At 42.0% G+C, this 22,178-nt stretch overlaps 1 protein-coding gene across 1 annotated transcript in view; it reads left to right on the top strand.

The window, feature by feature from the left end:
• Positions 1 to 22,178, top strand: part of EPHA10 (EPH receptor A10) — a 1,151,424-nt gene that overhangs the window by 830,267 nt on the left and 298,979 nt on the right. Inside the window, exon 6 of the mRNA XM_075336054.1 lies at positions 16,974 to 17,098. Within this exon, the coding sequence (XP_075192169.1) occupies positions 16,974 to 17,098 (125 nt within the window). The remainder of the gene's footprint in view (positions 1 to 16,973; positions 17,099 to 22,178) is intronic.

The raw sequence follows: 22,178 nt of genomic DNA, 5'->3' as shown, positions 1-22,178 counted from the left end.
ATATATATATATATATATATATATATATATATATTTTCATTTTTTTACTGACGTCTGTATTTTTTATTTTGCCAAACTAATAATTCTTTGTATGGGGGGGTCTAGTTTCCAACATGGGGTCACATGTGGGGGAGCTCAACTGTTTGGGCACATCAGGGGGATCTCCAAACGCAACATGGTGCGGCTAACGATTCCAGCTAATTTTCCATTTAAAAAGTCAAATGACGCTCCTTCCCTCTGGAGCTCTGCCGTGCACCCAAACAGTGGTTTTCTGCCACATATGAGGTATCAGCGTACTCAGAACAAATTGCCCAACAAATTTTGCGGTCCATTTTATCCTGATACCCCTGTAAAAATTAAAAAATTGAGCCTAAAATAACATTTTTGTGGAAAAAAAAGTACTTTTTTGTTTTTATGCCTCAATGTATGAAGCACCTGAGGGTTCAAAGTGCTCCTTACCCATGTAGATTTATGCCATGGGGGTCTAGTTTCCAAAATGAGGTCACTTGTGGGGGAGCTCAATTGTTTAGGCACCTCAGAGGGTCTCCATACGCAACATGGCGTACGCTAATAATTCCAACCAATTTTGCTGTGAAATGGCGCTCCTTCTCTTCTGAGCCCCGCCATGTGCCCAGACAATTACTTTCCACCACATATGAGGTATCTTTGTACTCAGGAGAAATTGAACAATACATTTTATGGTGCATTTTTTCCTGATACCCTTGTGGAAAAAAAAACTACCTGGTTGAAATAACAATTTCATGGTAAAAAAAAATATATATATTTTCACGGCTGAACATTCTAAACTTTTGTTAAGCCTCCAGGGGTTCAAAGTGTTCAGTAAACATCTAGATAAATTCAATGAGGGGTCTAGTTTCCAAAATGGGGTCACTTGTGGGGGAGCTCCATTGTTTAGGCACCTCAGGGGGTCTCCAAACACAACATGGCATCCACTAACGATTCCAGACAATTCAAATGTCGCTCCTTGCCTTCCGAGCCTTGCAGTGCGCCCAAACATTTGATTTCCACCACATATGAGGTATCTGTGTACTCAGGAGAAAATGCACAATACATTTTATGTTGCAATTTTTCCTGATACCCTTGTGAAAAAAAAGCTACCTGGTTGAAGTAACAATTTCGTGGTAATTTTTTATTTTTTTTATTTTCACGGCTCAAAGTTATTAACTTTTGTGAAGCCCCTAGAGGTTCAAAGTGCTCAATAAACATCTAGATAAATTCCATGAGGGGTCTAGTTTCCAAAATGGGGTCACTTGTGGGGGAGATCCATTGTTTAGGCACCGCAGGGGGTCTCCAAACGCAACATCGCGTCTGCTAATTATTCCAGACAATTTTGCTTTCAAAAATTCAAATGATTCTCCTTCTCTTCCGAGCCTTGCCGTGCACCCAACAGTTGATTTCCCCCACATATGAGATATCGGTGTACTCAGGAGAAATTGCACAATTAATTTTATGGTGCATTTTTCCTGATACCCTTGTGAAAATGCTAAATTTTATGGCTAAAGTAACATTTTTGTGTAAAAAAGTAAAATTTTCATTTTTTCCTTCCACATTGCTTTGGTTGCTGTAAAGCTTCTAAAGGGTTAATAAACTTTTTGGATGTAGTTTTGAGCAGTGTGAGGGGTGCAGATTTTAGAATGGGGTCACTTTTGGGTATTTTCTGTCACCTAGGCCTCTCAAAGTCACTCCAAATGTGATGTGGTACCTAAAAAATGTTTATTGTAAATTTTGTTGGAAAAATGAAAAATTGCTGATGAACTTTGAACCCTTCTAACTTCCTAACGGAAAAAAAAATTGTTTCGAAAATTGCGCTGGTGTAAAGTAGACATGTGGGAAATGTTATATAGTAACTATTTTGTGTGACATATCTCACAGATTTATGGGTATAAAATTTTAAATTTTGAAAATTGCAAAATTTTCAAAATTTTCGCCAAATTTCCAAAATTTTCACAAATAAACGCAAAAAATATCGGCCTAAATTTACCATTGACATGAAGTACAATATGTCACGAAAAAACAGTCTCAGAATCGTCAGGATCCGTTGAAGCGTTCCAGAGTTATAACCTGTCAAAATGACACTGGTCAGAAATGTAAAAAATGGCCGGGTCTTTAAGGTGAACCCCATCCCATCCCATTATGGCCCCTTTCCCCCTGCAGATCCCATACCATTATGGCCCCTTTCCCCTGCAGATCCCATCCCATTATGGCCTCTTTCCCCTGCAGATCCCATCCCAATATGGCCCCTTTCCGCCTGCAAATCCCATCCCATTATGGCCCCTTTCCCCCTGCAGATCCCATCCCATTATGGCCTCTTTCCCCTGCAGATCCCATCCCATTATGGCCTCTTTCCCCTGCAGATCCCATACCATTATGGCTTCTTTGCCCTGCAGATCCCATCCCATTATGGCCCCTTTCCCCCTGCAGATCCCATCCCATTATGGCCCCTTTTCCCCTGCAGATCCCATCCCATTATGGCCCCTTTCCCCCTGCAGATCCCATCCCATTATGGCCTCTTTCCCCTGCAGATCCCATCATGGCCTCTTTCCCCTGCAGATCCCATACCGTTATGGCCTCTTTCCCCTGCAGATCCCATACCATTATGGCCTCTTTCCCCTGCAGATCCTGTCCCATTATGGCCTCTTTCCCTTGCAGATTTCATACCATTATGGCCTCTTTCCCCTGCAGATCCCATCCCATTATGGCCTCTTTCTCTATGCAAATACTATCCTATTATGGCTTCCTCCCCTCATATAGCCACATATAGCTCCCCTCTTATGTGGCCCCTGTCCCCATATAGCCACATATAGCTCCCCTCTTATGCAGCCCCTCTCTCCATATAGCTGCCATCTTATGCGGCCCCTCTCCCCATATAGTGCTCCCCTTATATGTGGCCCCTCTCCCCATATAGCGCTCCCCTCTTATGCGGCCCCTCTCCCTGCATCTTCGGCTGACTGAGCACTTTCCTGCAGCGGCGGCCTCTCCTCTGTCTTCCGTCCTCCTCCGCGGCTCTCTGCACGCGGACGCTGACAGACAGATGGCAGGAGGAGGAGCTCCCTCCTCTCACTGCCGTCACCTCTGCAGCGTCAGCGTGTCTCTGCACGCCGGGTCAGGGAGACAGGCTCCACTGAACCAGGAAGTGCGGCGAGGAGGTATGGGCATTCATTTGTGCTAGTGTCTTAAAGAGACACTAACACAAGTAAATACAGGGAACCGGATCGCCAGAGTTGTTTCTTGCCGGTTCTGGGAACTGGCTGGTATTTTAACAACCGGTTCTCCAGAACTGGACAGAACCGGCTGAATCCCACCCCTGAACATAACACCCAGGACCTCAGTGCCGCAAATCAACTGTGCCAACCACTAAACCATCATGCTGCCAGGCACCTTCTGATTTGTTATGCCAGCTTAATGCTGTTTACTTTATAGCATTATTTTGTTCTTAAAACTGTTGCATGTCATCATAAATTTGACACATTTTAAAAATGTACCGAGCCATGTCCCATGATTCACTTTAAAGAGTATCTAGTGAGATACAAAGACACTTGTATTGCTTAAAACATAGCAGTATGTGTTCACGTTTATAGCTGTCATTTTTATTTTGTTACTGATTTATGTGTAAAGAGGGATTCTCAATTGTCTATGTGTGGTGCAGCAGGCCTAATTACTTTTATATGTTATTCTATAGTCTATAAAAAAACCTCAAATATGCTCCGCAGTCTTTTCATTAGATGTACTGGATCAGCATTGGTTCTAGCTTCTGCCTTTGCATCTAATTCAGTCCACAGAGAAAAGATATACAGTACAATACCGGTCAGAGAGAGTAGTTATATTTTCTTTATTTCTAATACACTGACAAATTTGGGTACACTTTGTACTAAAGATGTTTGTATCTGTTAGATTTAAAATGAAACAAACCTTCATCAAGCGAAATTTACCAAATAATGACTATTTTAGGGATCAAAGATGCACCAAGTTGGACATGTTTGAATTTTTGGTTCATTAGCTGATGAAAGCTTTTAATCTGTGAACAAACATTCTTTGAAAGAATATTCCCGAAAAGATTGTTCTTCCTACTACTGGTACCAATAAACATGTTTGAACATGATCTAATGGTGGCTCAGTGGTTAGCACTGCAGTCTTGCAGCGCTGGGGTCCTGGGTTCAAATCCCACCAAGGACACCTTCTGCAAGAAATTTGTATGTTCTCCCCGTGTTTGCGTGGGTTTCCTCCCACACTCCAAAACATTCTGATAGGGACTCTAGATTGTGAGCCCTAATGGGGACAGTGTTGCCATTATATGTAAAGTGCTGTTTAATTAACAGCGCTATATAAATGAATAAATAATATCTATATATAAAATGATTGTTCATTAAACAGATAAGTTATGATAATCCTTTTATCTAATATGAATAGCCACCTTTAAACACCATCCTACTTTTTTAAGTAACAATTGATATGTTAATAGAACTTTGTATATCCATGTAGTACTAGCACTTCATCAATCTATGCTTGGTGTGACTACACAGGAATATACAGTACATCATACTGTTAAAGAACTACTCAAGCATTTTTTAATTTCAGAGCCACAGTGGCGCTTTAAATCTAAGCCCCGTGCCCCCTGTCTTATACTCAGCTTCCAACTGCTTCACCTTTCACCGATGTCGCTATGGTCATACAGCACCATCTTGGTCCCATAACTTCTGACTGGCCAGAAGTCAGAAGTTATGTCACAAGGTCTCAATACAAGTCTATTAGAGCCAGAACAAAGCTAGAAAGAGGGTCTCATATAGTTGTATTGAGTATCCAGCAAACACTGGAGCTGCCGGCAAGTCATAAATCACAGGAGACTGGCCGAAGACCAGACATAGAAAATAAAAAAGTCGGAAAGTGAGTATATGACAGGGGTCAGGGGTCTTAGAAATAAAGTACCACTCCAGCAGTGCAATGAAAAAAACACTGGAATGGTGCTTTAACTATATTGAGTTAATGTTTATCTTTATGGGTTATTAGTCCTTGGACCCAGAGGTCTCATTCTATACATGCAGGTATGACCATTTAGGCCAGCAGTTATCTGCAGTGGTAACAAAGTGATTGACTGCAGTGGTAACATGCTCATAAGTGAAAAAATGGGGATGAAAATTAGAAAAGTGCAACATTGGACAATACTTTCAGTTTCTAGTCATTTCATACGTTTTGACTGCTCTTTTAAAGTATTAAGATTGTTTCACTTAGATACTTTTTATTTCTTGAAGAACCTGTTTAATTAGTCATTTGATATTGCTTTGCATAGTATATGTAAATCTATATATGATATGTAAAGTTATGCACTAACTGTTCAGCTTTTTGACAGGGTTTGGTACTATGCTGTGCTTCCAGACCCCGTTATAGTAGCTAGTAGTGGATATTTGGTTTTCTCAGGGGTCAACTAATAGGAAGTGATGTCGTCCTAGGAGGAGCTTGATGTTGACTCTGACATGTGCAATATGATGCTGAATAGCTGTACCGCAATGCTGATAGGAGGAGCAGGATGAAGCTACTGAAATGGAGTGGTTCAGTGCTAAGAACCCTAATGTAGCTACTATGTATGAGGTGTGTGCCTGGAAGACTTTGATAAGTCTACACAATTGTAGAACTTGTCTTTTCCATGAGAAGCATAGAAATGAGCAAGATGCTTGAGTGGCTTCTCTATAAGGCATAAGTGGACTGTAGGCCAAAGGAGTTTGTTCGCCGAAATATTTAGTAACGTCAAAATTGAAGTAAGTGACAAGAGTCCTGTGGATATGCCACATAATGGGCTGCTTACTGTGCTTTTGAAAGACTCATAAGTGAAATGTGCCATTGTGTTTTTACCTAGCAAGGTTTAAGGGAAATTCATTGGGGATTAGATGGGGCACTGTCGAGAAGTGGGTTGGGATAATCCAACTGGAACTTCTTAAGGTGGCTTTACACACTGCAACATCGCAAACGACATTGCTGTAACGTCACTGGTTTTGTGACGTAATAGCGACCTCCCCAGTGACATTGCAGTGTGTGAAACACATCAGCGACCTGGCCCCTGCTGTGAAGTTGCTGATCGCTAGAAATCTTTGGTCCTTTGTTTCCCACTGTGCAGCATGATCGCTAGAAAGTCTCAGTGTGTAAAGGAGACTTAAATGTGCAGGCAGCAGGAGCCGGCGTCTGCGGACACTGGTAACCACGGTAAACATCGGGTAACCAAGAAGCCCTGTCCTTGGTTACCCGATATTTTCCTTCGTTACCAGCCTCCGCCGCTCTCACTGTCAGTGCCGGCTCCTGCTCCTTGCACGTGTAGCAGAGTACACATCGGGTAATTAACCCCATGTCTGCTGTAACTAGGAGAGCAGGGAGCCAGCGCTAAGCAGTGTTTGCGGCTCCTGCTCTCTGCACGTGTAGCTACAGCACACATCGGGTAATTAATCCCATGTGTACTGTAGCTAGGAGAGCAAGGAGCCAGAGCTAAGCAGTGTGCGCTGCTCCCTGCTCTCTGCACGTGTAGCTGCAGTACACATCGGGTAATTAACCCCATGTGTACTGTAGCTAGGAGAGCAGGGAGCCAGCGCTAAACAGTGTGCGCGGCTCCTGCTCTGTGCACATGTAGCTGCAGCACACATCGGGTAATTAACCCGATGTGTACTGTAGCTAAGAGAGCAGGGAGTCAGCGCTAAGCAGTGTGCGCGGCTCCTGCTCTGTGCACATGTAGCTGCAGCACACATCGGGTAATTAACCCGATGTGTACTGTAGCTAGGATAGCAGGGATGAGCAATGGCTTGAATGACTCTGCCAAATGATATATGTAGTGATGTATTGGTGAAATGAATGACCAAGCATTGCACTGTGAGGTGTCTCTACAGATTTCTGTATACATTGGCTCTAAGGAATGTGGATCTCATTCTGACATTACAGAAAATAAAGAAAAAACTATTGGAATTGAAATTGAACTATTAGCAAAATTAGGAATAATGGAATACATTTTTTAATAATATGTATAAATGGACAAGACATGACTAGGCTTGATTGAAGCTCTTTCTTCAGACATGGTTAAATACATTAGTAAATCTACCATATTGTATTTAAATACAAACATTATTTTTATCTCTTGATTTGTACAACAATATTTTTAGGTGATTGGGGTTCCCTTTTGGTCTTGTTTTTGTTTTAGATTGGTTACATTTGGAATTTCCATCTTGGTTTGCAATTTGTCAAGTATAGTGCAGAAAAACATTAACGTATTCAATGGGAATTTGCCATCAATTTGAAAAGAAAACCAACATATTTTTCTTGGTCTTATTTATTGCATATAACTAAAGTATCTGCTTTAATAATACAGTGTTAGGAATGGACTCCTTTTAATGTCTAACAGGAATATTCCTATATTGCTTGTTGGAAACCGCTTCTATAATCTCTTAATTAAAAAGAGTTTTATAGCAGGATAAATACCCTCACACAAGTCATAAGATATAATAATATCATTATAATGGTAGCAATATAGTAGCTGAGTAGATACAATTTATACATTTACGACTACTGTTAAATGTTCATTAACCCATCAATGGCAATAAATAAAATAAATACAATAGTCCCATGTTAGCCAGACAAATCCTTTAAACTTTGAGGTCAAGCTAAAATCCATGAATTATAATGGTTAAAGAGATAGGCCATCAATGTTAAAGTAGTGGCCAATCTTTAGTTATAGGTCATCAATGTCTGACTATGTCATGGATAGGTCATCAATGTCTGACACTCTACCGATCAGCTGTTCTCTGTACCAATGGTGGCAGCAGGTGGCCGAAAATGCTCCATTAACTGATAGTGTCTGCAGCCGGGTACTGCAGCCTCTTATTGATTTAAATGAGAGGCAGATGTGCTGTGCCTGGCCACAGATGTTATTAGAAGATGGGGCAGCTCTGGAGTTGGCCTTTTTCAGCTACCTTCTGCCACCAAGAACAGCTGACCCCGGCCAATCAGACATCGGTGACCTAGCCTATTGAAACGTCATCAATTTAAACTTGGTATTGGCTACCCTTTCTAATGCGATAATTCTTGGTTTCAGAATAATAGAACTCTACAAAAGTAACTTCTTTTATGCTTTCTTGAAATGTTGTATTTCTGTTCTATCACATTTTTATGCTGTACATGAATTGGTCCTTTCCGTAACTTTTCCCTATTTTTAGCTTTATAAACTTTTAAAGTTATTTTAACATTATATAGGCTAGCTTCATTGTTTTTTGATTGTGTGTTGTTTTGATGATCCGTGATATAGTTACGAGCAGTGACCCGTTTATATTGACTGAAGGCACTGTATGAAATATGTGGTTCTAAGCTTGATAAAAGCATCATATGCCATGGGATTATTTTGGAGGATCTTGTTTTAAATGAATATCTATTTAGAAAGTAAGAGAGAAAGATTGAACTGGTTTATCCTAGTGAACAACAGTTTTTGATATCAGTATATCTATTATTATTATTATTATTATTATTATTATTCATGATATTGCATACTGTATTATATTATATTCATTGTAGCTCCTACCTTCTCTATATAATTACCCTTTTCAAAGAATGTGGGGTTATTTATTATACAATAACCCTATGGCTTCATGCACATGACCATATTTTTGAGCCAAAAACTAGGCTTCATAAAAAAAAAACAGATCACACTGGGAGAAATGTTATTCATTGAGGCAGTGCAAAGGAACAAATACATATAATCTGATAAAACAACTCAAAACATATGAGGCTTCTTTATTTTTTGTTTTCATAAAATGCATATGTATCGCCCGCGCTCGGCTACAGCCGAGCTGCTCGGATCCGCTCTCGTTGGTCGGTGGCTCGAGCACCTCCGGACCTGGGGTCACTTCGCTCTGAAAGGATGCTGGCACTACGTAGGGGGGTGGTAGGTAGGTGTATGGCCGGAGCCGTGTTTGAGTTTGTGACGCCACCCACGGGATGTGGTGAAGGTGTAGACACCACCGCTGCAGTTACGGGGCACTCGGGGGAGATGGTTATGCAGCAAGATGTTAACCCCTCCATGGGCAGGGATGATGGCTCCGGGACCCGTTGGGGAGAATTGGGCGGTGCAGGGCGGTGCGCGGCTGGATAGCACTGTTGTACTCACTGTTATTGACACACACACAAGTCTCTGATGAACAAAGTTGTTGGTGGACGGTGCCCACAGCCGGCTGCGTCTGGTCCCCCACCCAGTTCGGTGGTCTTTGCCTTTCTCCTGCACCGTGTAGAGTGTAGTGTATGTGTAGACTGCCTGCGCTTCAGCGACGGGAGTCTGCTCCCCAGCTGTATGTGTGTTGGTTAAGCCCATTTGCCCGCAGACGCTGGCCCGTGGATCTCTCTGCCTGTGCGGTGGCTTTCTATCCCCCTCGGTGGGCTGTTGTCTTCAGTCGGGACTTGGGTGGGAAAGGACCTATAGTCCAGACCGCAATCAGTTAATTAACTCAGTCCAGTGGATTCTGGATCTCGTTTCAGGGTCTGAGTACCCCCCTGTGTGCTCCGGTTTCCAGTCGGTTCCCCGGGTCGGTACCGGCGGGCCACTACCCTGTCCCGGTCCACCACGGTTCCACCGAGCCGTCTTCCCGACTCCTGCAGACTAAGGCCACCATATGCCTCCTACCCAAGGTGTGCGGGCTACGATCCTCACACCTGTCAGTCCATTAAAGGCCTGTCACACAGGCCTGTCCTCCTCACTCAACACTCAAACTTCTCTCCTCGAACTGAACTAACTAGAACTCCAACTTGAACTCGAACTGCACTTCCTGCCTCAGGCCCACTGAACTCCTCGGTGGGCGTGGCCAACCACCTGGCTCCGCCCCCTGGTGTGTCCATCACGCTTTGAGGGAGGTGACTAGGGTTTATGGTTTGGCTGGTGTTACCTTGTGTGGGACTGGTGTTGTGCGGGGTGCTATCTGTGACTACCTGGCTAGTCCAGGGTATCACACATAATAACAGCAAACATCACATCAACGCGTTTCAAGTGCAAGATGCACTCTTAGTCATCATGACTAAGAGTGTGTCTTGCACTTGAAACGCATCGTTATGACGTTTGTTGTTGTCATGCCCTTTATATAAACAAGAAATAAAGAAACCTCATATGTTTTGAGCTGGATTTTCAGATTACCTTTATTTGTTTGGAAGCCGTGGCGAGGCTGGATCCGGGACTCCATACTGCTGGATGGATAGACATTGTGATGAGCTGGACTTTCTTTTTTCTTGCAGTGCAGAGGAACATTTTTTCAATGACTGATTCTGCATGTAAAAAACATTACAGCATGCACGACTTTTCTACGTGAATTGGATCACACTAACCTTTTAAGTCTATAGGTGGGGGAAAAATCAGACCACATCGACATGTGGGTATGGACTGATTTTCATGGATTTACATAATGGAGGAGATGGAGATTTTTTTTTTCTCTCCACCTTGGAAAAAAACGGATCTCAAGACTTGGATTAAATTGTGATCAGAGTCTGATTAGCATAATTATCAAACAAAAATGGTCATATCACCTATCCCATATCTAAGAAGGGACATGTTAGATCTTTAGAAACAGTTTTCCTTTTTTATATAATCATTGATAGCAGGACTTGGGAATGCCAAATATGCATGTTATTTTTTCTTCTAAAATACCAAAAGGCATTGAAAATTGAATACAATGTTTCATCAACCCTGCTATTGCTAGATAAATATAGCAAGTAAAGATTGTAGGTGACATGGGATCCCAGAAATTCTTAGGGGTACTTTGCACGTTACGACATCGCTACTGCGATCTCGTCGGGGTCAAATCGAAAGTGACCCACATCTGGCACCGGTAACGACGTCGCAACGTGTAAAGCCTAGAAGCACCGATAAACGATTGCAAAAGCGTCGTAACTCGGTGATCTGTGTAGTGTCGGTCATTTTCATAATTTCGCTGCAGCGACAGGTACGATGTCGTTCCCCGTTCCTGCGGCAGCACACATCACTGTGTATGAAGCCGCAGGAGCGAGGAACATCTCCTTACCTGCATCCCACATGCAATGAGGAAGGACGTAGGTAAGCGGGATGTTTACGTCCCGCTCATCTCCGCCCCTCCACTTCTATTGGCCGTCTGCCTTGTGACGTTGCTGTGACGCCGCATGACCCACCCCCTTAGGAAGGAGGCGGGTTGCTGGCCAGAGCAACGTTGCAGGGAAGGTAAGTGCGTGTGAAGCTGCCGTAGCGATAATGTTCGCTACGGCAGCTATCACACGAGATCGCATCTGCGACGGAGGCAGGGACTATCGCGCTCGGCATCGCTACAATCGGCTACCGATGTCGCAGCGTGCAAAGTACCCCTTAGTCTACTATGTAGACCATGTGTGATGCTAACCTAATGCAGTTTAGGGCTGAACCACAAGGTGTCGCCCAAGCACAACCAGATAGTAACAAATAGAAGAAAACCCTAGGTGGTGCAGAACCTAGTGGAGAGTAATCAAACAGGCCAAGGTCGATAAACTGAAAGGTAACGTCAGGACAAAAGGGAAAACCGAGAAAGAGTCAAATCACAAGCCGAAGTCGGTACACAAAGAGAGTCAGTCAGTAGGAAGGGGTGAACTAAATAATCGGGATGGGAATAAGAGGAGAAGGTGGGTAACACTAAGGGAGGTAAACTGAGGGAGAAAGACAGAACACTGGGAAGAGCAGAACAGAATAAGGGGATAAGATGGAGAAGGTCACAGGGAGGTCAGGGAATGCAGACACGGGCAGAGGGAGGAAATTGGGAAAGCTGGAGGAGAGGAACGGTAGTGGGACAGGATCAAGGATTAGTGAAGACATGAGCAGATCAGAGACGAGTACTTGCCAAAACCGGAAATATCAGTGGCAGATAAGCAGCAGGTTTGGCTCCATAATAAAGCAGAGGGGGTCCAAACCGAGGTCCGGAGGACCCCTCCTCCAGGATCAGGGAGAGGCCAAAAACCCAGAGGGGACAAAAAGGGTAAAACAGCTCTGCAGGAGAACGTCCCACAGAGCAAATGCTAGAAACTGGCTCTGTAGTACGGCGGGCCAGCAGAGCCTGATCCTAACACTATAGCACTTTTTGAGACACTTAAGTGCTGCTCACATCAGCAGTATTTTGCCACAGGGCCGGATCCGGTAAAAATGTGTTTCAGGTCAATTCATCTCCAATGGAGTCGCGGCGAGATGCGATCACATGCTGTTGCGTCCATCACACGCGGCCACATGTGACCGCATCCCACCACGACTCCATTGGACGTGAATTGAGCTGAAACGCATTTGTACCGGATCCGGCCCTGCGGCAAAATACTGCTGATGTGAGCGGCGCCTTAGATACTTTTTCTATTTATGGTTTTCATAATGCAAAAGCCACCGAATGGAAAATATAACATTATTGCAAAGACATATAGATATAAAATACATCAGATTGTTATATTTCATGTGTTGACATGTTTACTTGAGAAATTACACTATTTAACACCATTCTGTCTGTTGCTTCTAGTAAAATTGTGAAACTAACAGATTTTTCCTTCTTATCCTAATACATGACATTTTGCAAGCACCTATTTAGCAGAGCAATTTACATATAGAGTTATTAAATAACCATTTAATTATTCAATAGACAAAACATTCTGGAGAGCTTCTTTATGACTAGACAAACCGAATCCCTTATGAGCAGGAAATACTTGCCAATGTTTGTGGTATCATAGTCATTTTAGACGTGTCTTTTCTAAACACATCAATTGCCAAGAGATGTATTTTACTGATTGCAAAATGTATTAAATGTCAGTCATGGTGCAGCTAAATAAAACATTTTAGACATCTGGACCATAAACACAAATGGTTTTTTTTAACATTATGCTTCTGGCTTTTGGTTTACCCCAGTCAAGAATTCCATAAGAATCACTGTATATATGCCACCAAAAACTAAGGTAATAATCTGTCCGCCATAACTAGATGACATATTTATATACATATAATCAGTGGACCAACCAATTATGGTTAACCCCTTCAGAACCGCATCACTTTGTACATTAATGACCGAGCCTCATTTTCCAAATCTGACCATGTCACTTTATGTACAGTAGTAATAACTTTAGAATACCTTAATATATCCTAGTAATTCTGGGATTGTTTCTTCTTTTCTCTATGGTACCTTAACCTTTATTATTTTGATCACTGGTCTCATTGGTCTCATGCATTGCAATATACATGTAATGCGATATATTAGATCTGTCAGATTACATTGACAGAATGCCTGCTAGACCCTGCCTATGACTGGGTCTCACAGGCCCCAATACCTGGCACACCAAGAGGTCATTGTTAGACCTCAGTATGCCATGACAACCATTGGCATCCCGTGATTTTGTCACACGGGTGCTGATGTGGGGGAGAGAGGCAACCCCCTCCCTATCACAACTTTCTAAATGCTGTGACCGCTATCAATTGCGGCTACTAGAACATTAGTCAGCCAGGAGTGGTGCGCACACCGGCCCTAACTGTTACTGGAGAACCTCGGCTGTCAGCTAAGCCAAGCTCCTGTGGTGATCATGCGGGAATAGCTGATTTTTCAGCACCTCCTACCAATCACATGTTGGGATCAGCTAATCAGGTTGACTAACCAATCACAGCAATCAGAGAGTGAGAACCGCTGCAGCAAAAGCATTAAAGAAAACCTATCAGCAGGTTTTCAGAGACTAAACTAATGGCATCTATCTAAAGCATTTAAAATGTTGATTATAAGTCCATTTCTCCTCTTTAGAGAAATCCATTGGTCTATGTTTATGGAAATGAGCTTGTAATTAGCTGGGTAAAAATAAAACATAACCTTAATAATTAATATAAAAGATAACCACACAATAAATAGTGAAGGGGGCACAATGACTAATAGACAAACATAAATGTGTATAAATAAATACCTCCTTCAGGGTATATACAGATGAATAAAAGAATTAACACAGGGGAACTGCATTCAAATATAAACCACAATCCTCTTAATAAGTTGGTAATATAGTAGAAACAAAAATGCTGGCTCCACTACTGTGTCTGATCGTAACCTCTATAAAGGGGGTACAATAGCACAGGGGGATAGCATTCAATTATAAACCACAATACGCTCAGTGAGCTGGTTATATCAAAGAAACGCTAGTTCCACTCCTGTGTATAATTAAAACCTCTGTATACACAAATATGTCGATCTCATAATAAATATTGCGATACATGAGAATCAACAAAGGTGTCGCCTAACAATACAAAAGAAGGCGCCGGTATTAATGAATAGGAACAATCTCACTGGAGATAAATATGAATCCTGGCGAGATCCTTCAAAGATGAATGATACGGGATCTGCAGGGGGAAGCCTTATTAGACAGCTACACAATAACCCTCAGAATTGATGCCCAATAGGCATGCTCCTGAACTTCCCTACACGTTTTGTTGGTGGACTCATCAGGCGAGCTTAAATTCAAAGAGAGCACAAGTTAGACCTCATGCTAGAGGTAGACACCAGACATACAAATCTATGTTTGTCTATTCGACAAGGTATCCCCTTCACTATTTATTGCGTAGTTGCCTTTTAAATTAATTAATAAAGGTTTTGTTTTATTTTTACCCAGCTAATTATAATTCCTTTTCACTTGGGTAGAGTTCTGTCTTCCATGGCTATTGGAATGAACTTGCAAGTACAGAGGACTTGGCCTGCATGTGCTGCTAACCATCCTCTTTCCCTCTTTACCCCCCAACGGCCAGCCTCATGCAGTAATTGACAGGTCACTCTTCTCTGTGACCTTCTCAGCTGCCTGAGATTGATGGTGCCTTCGAGAGATCTCTGGCAGGAGGTAGGTCACACAGAAGTGTGATCTGTCAGTCGCTAGAAAAGACAGGAAGCAAGTGGAGTAAAAGGGAAAGGTTGCTAACAGCTGCTGACATGTTCTCTTTAATCCCTTTAAATGGATGCAAGCCAATATTCCGTTCATTGCAATATAAAAAATGTACAATATAGAGGATAGATGAGCTTTTTTAACTTTTATTGAATAATGTATCATAGCGGTGTCATACCGCTAATAACTGCAGACCACGCGGCTGCTATGGCTTCCATGATATGGGAGACTCATGCCTAATGGCACTGCTCAATTCCTCTTGGTATTTCAAATTTAATGGTATCTATATCCTCAGGATTTAGATGAAATTGAACACATTGATGGAACAGGGATTTGTCTCCTTCCTTTTTGATGATTCAGCCAATGTGTTTGAGTATCAGCTCAGATAGCATAATGATATCAATAGATTGTGCGTGCTGTTTGTAGCCTCATATTGCACACAGCAGAGACTGGAGAAATGCATCAGGAGAATAAGGTCAGTAGAGCTTTCCTATTTTGTTAGTTAGCTTTTGTGGGGAACTGTTGAGACATTTCATTGTGGTGAAGAGGGCTAACTGGGGCTTCATACTGTATTGTGGGTTCTGGATTATATTGTATGAGAGGATTTGTGACTCATACTGTTAGTGACTTTGGAGGCATTATATTGTGTGTGGGGAACTATGAGCCCATCATACTGTGTGAGGTATAAAGGTCAGCATGCTGCATGGGGATCATACTATTGGGAGTCACTGTAATCATCATATTGTGTGGGAGGGTCACTGTTGTGGTCCTATCATGTGTTGGGGGTCATGGTTGGGATAATATATTGTGTGAAGGGCACAGAAGGGTCATCATACAGTGTTGGAGGCAGTGTACTAGCATAATATACCTGAAGCACTGACGGAAGCATTACAATGTATTTGGGGCACTTTGGGGACATCTTATTATGTTGTGTCACGATGAAAAAATGTGAGGGGCACTGTAGAGGAATCATACTTTGTTGGGGTACTGTGGGACATAATACTTTGTTGGGAGCACCGTGGGGACATTTTCTTGTGTTGGGACCATTGTGGTGTAGAGATTACTGTGCGGGCAAATTGTGTGGGTAAATTTAGTGTGCACATATTAGAGTAATGGATTCAGTAGGGGCGCACATACTATTTACTCATGAAATGTCTCTCTATGTTTTTAAAAATTATGAGGTATACCCATCTGTGACTGCGCCTTTGTTCTGTGAGTTTGCCTATGCTGCTGAATATTTTTTGCGATTGCTAGGGACCTAGGGAGGACTTTTGGTATGGGGACGCAAGACTGTTATGCTTGTTTTGGGGTCATAGATTTCTAAACATATTGTCTCCCTGGTTGAAGTAGTACAGATGTGTCTAACCTTAGCTTTTTTTTTATTAATTTCGAATTTGTAACTAATGACACAAATTTAATACATTATTGTGAAAAGCTAGCAAAGCCTTTACCAGACCACAATTCAGATCAAAACTGTTGAGTGTTCATGTACAGACACTTATGATATAAGAAAATACAGGAAAAATATAGCAAAATCTTCATTTTTTTCTTAGTGGTATACTTTCCCCTCTCATTTTGGGATATACAGTGTCTTGCAAAACTATTGATCCCCTTAGATTTTTACCTTTGTTATTACATTACAACCTGTTTTTAAATATTTCTGTAATCCGATTTGTGTTAAGGTAAGGTAGGACATATCTTTACTTTCCCAAAAATTCAAAACCAAATTGGGCTTGCCAGATTACTTTTAAGTGATGTATTACTCTTTAACCATTGCTGTAATGTATTCTACATGTACTGTCGGTGATGTTGCTATATTTTATGTCATTTGCGTACCTCTCAAAAAAGATTGAATAAACTGTAAACCCATCTGAATTATCAATGACAAAGAACTAAGCTTACGTATATTATGGGATAAATCTATGTCTGCTTATTGTTCACACCCATGTCTATATAAAGATGCATTTTAAGCGCAATATTTTTTTAAATTATTATCAAATTCATTTTGGAGATTAAATACTACTCACATTTATCTCCTGCAACTCATGGCTAATATTTTGCTCTTTTTTTGTCTATAGCTCTGTCTCTCATCACTGACATTCGAGCTGACAAAATAGATCAGAAAAGCATCACCTTATCATGGCAGGAACCAACTTTTCCATTCATCAACAACACCGAGTATGAGATCAAATATTATGAAAAGGTATGATATGACTTGTTTATTTTCTTGTTATTCCAACCAAAATGTGTTACAAACACTCTCAGGTGTCAAACTTGGTTGCATTAGTTTTGTGTTCTCATGCTACTGGTAAAAAAGCAGAAAGAAAACCACGACAAAAGCTTTTTTTTCACTATAGACTTCTTTGCCCGTAGGTTTTCTAAAGTTGCAATACTGTTCTGAAATATCGCTTTATTTTTAAAATGTTGTCATAAAGACCATAAATATGAATTTCCTATCCTAAAGAAGCAATAGCTATTTAAGTAAGGTATTACATTGGCATATAATTAATAACATAATCTTTACTTATGTATATTATTACCTTATCAGAGTTAGAATGTTATATATAAAAGCAATGCTTTTCTATCAGTTGCTATGGAAAGGGTCATTAAGTTAAAAATACTATGATGAAAGTGTATTTATAGCAAGGGAATATTAATAGCATGAATATTAGCACTCTATAGACTAACAAGTCACTAAGTTATGACAGTAAGAAAAGGTCATTCTACCAAGTCATTCAACTGACTAAATAGGATCCAAGAACCATATACACTGAGAAGTGTGGATTCCCTTGTGTCTTCATTCTCCTGTATGTTTCGGCAAATACAAAGTCAGCTAAAAATCAAAGGCTTTAAATAACTCTACACACACACACACACACACATACACATACAGTGCCTACAAGTAGTATTCAACCGCCTGCAGATTTAGCAGGTTTGATAAGATGCAAATAAGTTAGAGCCTGCAAACTTCAAACAAGAGCAGGATTTATTAACAGATGCATAAATCTTACAAACCAACAAGTTATGTTGCTCAGTTAAATTTTAATAAATTTTCAACATAAAAGTGTGGGTCAATTATTATTCAACCCCTAGGTTTAATATTTTGTGGAATAACCCTTGTTTGCAATTACAGCTAATAATCGTCTTTTATAAGACCTGATCAGGCCGGCACAGGTCTTTGGAGTTATCTTGGCCCACTACTCCATGCAGATCTTCTCCAAGTTATCTAGGTTCTTTGGGTGTCTCATGTGGACTTTAATCTTGAGCTCCTTCCACAAGTTTTCAATTGGGTTAAGGTCAGGAGACTGACTAGGCCACTGCAACACCTTGATTTTTTCCCTCTAGAACCAGGCCTTGGTTTTCTTGGCTGTGTGCTTTGGGTCGTTGTCTTGTTGGAAGATGAAATGACGACCCATCTTAAGATCCTTGATGGAGGAGCGGAGGTTCTTGGCCAAAATCTCCAGGTAGGCCGTGCTATCCATCTTCCCATGGATGCGGACCAGATGGCCAGGTCCCTTGGCTGAGAAACAGCCCCACAGCATGATGCTGCCACCACCATGCTTGACTGTAGGGATGGTATTCTTGGGGTCGTATGCAGTGCCATCCAGTCTCCAAACGTCACGTGTGTGGTTGGCACCAAAGATCTCGATCTTGGTCTTATCAGACCAGAGAACCTTGAACCAGTCTGTCTCAGAGTCCTCCAAGTGATCATGAGCAAACTGTAGACGAGCCTTGACATGACGCTTTGAAAGTAAAGGTACCTTACGGGCTCGTCTGGAACGGAGACCATTGCGGTGGAGTACGTTACTTATGGTATTGACTGAAACCAATGTCCCCACTGCCATGAGATCTTCCCGGAGCTCCTTCCTTGTTGTCCTTGGGTTAGCCTTGACTCTTCGGAGAAGCCTGGCCTCGGCACGGGTAGAAACTTTCAAAGGCTGTCCAGGCCGTGGAAGGCTAACAGTAGTTCCATAAGCCTTCCACTTCCGGATGATGCTCCCAACAGTGGAGACAGGTAGGCCCAACTCCTTGGAAAGGGTTTTGTACCTCTTGCCAGCCTTGTGACCCTCCACGATCTTGTCTCTGATGGCCTTGGAATGCTCTTTTGTCTTTCCCATGTTGACCAAGTATGAGTGCTGTTCACAAGTTTGGGGAGGGTCTTAATTAGTCAGAAAAGGCTGGAAAAAGAGATAATCCAAACATGTGAAGCTCATTGTTCTTTGTGCCTGAAATACTTCTTAATACTTTAGAGGAACCAAACATAATTCTTGTGGTTTGAGGGGTTGAATAATAAATGACCCTCTGAGTAAACTTTTCACAATTTAAAAAAAAAAATTAAAAAATAAATAACATTCTTTTTTGCTGCAGTGCATTTCACACTTCCAGGCTGATCTACAGTCCAAATGTCACAATGCCTAGTTAATTCCGAATGTGTAAACCTGCTAAATCTGCAGGGGGTTGAATACTACTTGTAGGCACTGTATATATATATATATATATATATATATACATATCCACTTGGACTTTTCACCATAGTGTCTATGTGATTAGCTGTGTATATTCAGTTTTGGCTTGGACCGTGAGAAACCCGTCGTCCGTTTCTGCATGTGTCCTGCACTTTAATATGACAGGAGCTCGGGAATATTTGTAATAATATTTAGTAAAGAAAATTACTGCCACCTGGATTTCATACTTTATTGCTGGATCCATTTCTTTGTCTGCACAAATTACTAGATGATCTCGCAGTCCGGATCCGTGCAACACAGATGAAACCAGGAAGATTCCGTTTTTCCAGAGCTTCAACTTGTGAGCTGGTCTAGGTTTTGCTTTTTGAGATATATATATATATATATATATATATATATATATATATATGTGGCGCCCCTGTGGCTCCACTCACCACAGAGTATTTCACCTCATTTAAGATGCGTTATTCGCTTAGGAGCCAACACACTGGGAGCTGTACTAGGGTAGGCAGGGGGGTTGGCCAACACAAGTCTTAGGACTTTCCTGGTCACAAGGCAACCACCTGGGGGTGGGTTCCACTTGGGGTAAAAGTAGGAGCAACACAACACACACACAATGACCAGTCAGTCTACCTGGGACATCAGTTTTGGTTACACAACACCACCATCTTCTCTCCATATTTTTTTCACGGGGCCTGAGGCTTGGAGCAGGACGTTCAGCCTGGGTTCCCTACTACTAGAGGGGCAACTCTTACAAAGAACATTTTTCCAAACACTGGTGGCTTCTACCAACTTACCCGAGGTCGACGGGATCCATCACAGCAGTGACTAGTGCTTCCGAGGCAGCGACTGGCTTCTTACAGAACTGTAAGTAAAGACACCTGTAACTGCAGCAGCCACCTTGGACTCTTATTATTGGCGCCGGTGCCCTGCGTCTCAGCACCCACGGCCACTGCCACCACTATTACTGCTTCCCTCATCATCCTCCCTGGGGCCCGCTCCACCTGTTGGAAATGACTCCATCTTGGCTGCCATTCCATCCACCCTGAAGGACAGCGACAGCAGCAGCGGCTAATTCCCTGGCCACGTACCACAGGTGGCGTCACGACAAACTTCCATCTCCTATCCCCTTCAATTTATGTACACCTAGGGGCACGAAACCGGGCAAGCCACTGTGATATCCCGGACTTCCACACCAGCCTGGTGACAAGTAAAACAGGTACAAGACCCGACCTAGACCCCCTGCCCTCTGGGTGCTATATATATATATATATATATATATATATATATATATATATAAAATTTGCAATAATTTGAGTAAAAAAGGACAAAAAAGAATATTGGGATATTGACCTTCAAAAACTAGACATAAAGCTTATTGGACATTATAGTCATAGGTATGTTTTTATTTCCATTAGTATTAAGCGAGCACTATCATGCGCAGGTGCTCAGTGCTCATAATGAACATTTGGATGCTCAGACGGGCGCAAATTGTGTACTAAATATAATGTAAGAAGGCAAAGGGCCACAATATAGGGGTAGGAAAAGGGGAACATGGTACACCTTCCTACATGGCACACTCGAAGCATATGAGAAACAAGGAGAACAAACAGAGTGTGATGCAAAATAACATTATTTATTGAGACAAAGGACTGGCACAGAAGGAGATAAGCGGCAACATCAGAGGCATGTGTGTGACAATAAGTGTATGAAAAACATATAACATACACATACAATGTCAATTAGCAACCATAAGATGGTAATATAAACATGAGGTGCTATGAAGAAGGCAAAAAATGAGGCAGGTATATATATGTAGTAACAGCCAGATACAAAAAATAAAAGTAATGGTATGAGCACAAATTAAGTGCCCCACACTAATTATGTATCAGACGTAACCTATAAGCCATCAACACAACACACATGGTAAGTATATCAAATAGCAATTGTGAGATGGTAAAACATGAGTGCTATGAAGAAATCATGATGAGGCAGATATGTAATAACTGCCAATACGTAAAATTAGGCAGGAGTCATAGCCTGTACAAAAGAATGCAATTGTCCCACACTGCGTATACATCAAACATGACCCATACACATAGCACAGATGGTGATAAACTATAATGTACATGTAAATAGCAATTGCATTATATACACCAGGTTGCAAATACACTGATCATCAGGTCAGACATAAAGAGTAAAAGACAATGGGCGCAGAACTTAGAGTAGGAAAGGCATACCCATAATCCACACACAGCCTGTGAGTAGCAGCAAAGAGGTCCCCCTGGAGACCCCGACGCATACGTTTCACGATCCTATATTAGTGTGATCATTTCATCAGGGGGATAACCACGCTGTGAGCAGGTCATGCTTTTAAACATGGCGCCAAACCTCCCTGGTCACTCCCCCACCGACGTCAGCACAGACCGCACCACAGATGTCCCGGGCTCCGGAATCCCCAACAGTCAACGCCCATCAAAACAGTATGCGCATGCGGGGGAATGGGGACGCGTCACCCACACCCAGCGCATGCGCAGGGGCGATTAAAGAGGAGATCGGAAAGTATACCCGAAGGTGCAGCTGTCAGACGCAGGGAGGGAGGGACGAGGGAGGGAGCATAATACAAAGGTAAAGTTGATCACGCGGACAAAGGAAGATGTACAATGCAGATGATCTTTAGTCTTGAATGTGAGTCCTGATCCGTGATCACAGTCATGAAGTAAAAGAGTGAATGCCATGCAGAAGTATTCAGCGTTCCTAAGGAAGTGCCAGGAGGAATTTATTACTAAAATTAAAAACAAAATGTATATGATTAAA

Source organism: Anomaloglossus baeobatrachus, chromosome 2 (genome assembly GCF_048569485.1).
Source record: "Anomaloglossus baeobatrachus isolate aAnoBae1 chromosome 2, aAnoBae1.hap1, whole genome shotgun sequence".
Lineage (NCBI taxonomy): Eukaryota > Metazoa > Chordata > Amphibia > Anura > Aromobatidae > Anomaloglossus > Anomaloglossus baeobatrachus.
This window is presented reverse-complemented; position numbering and strand designations above follow the sequence as displayed.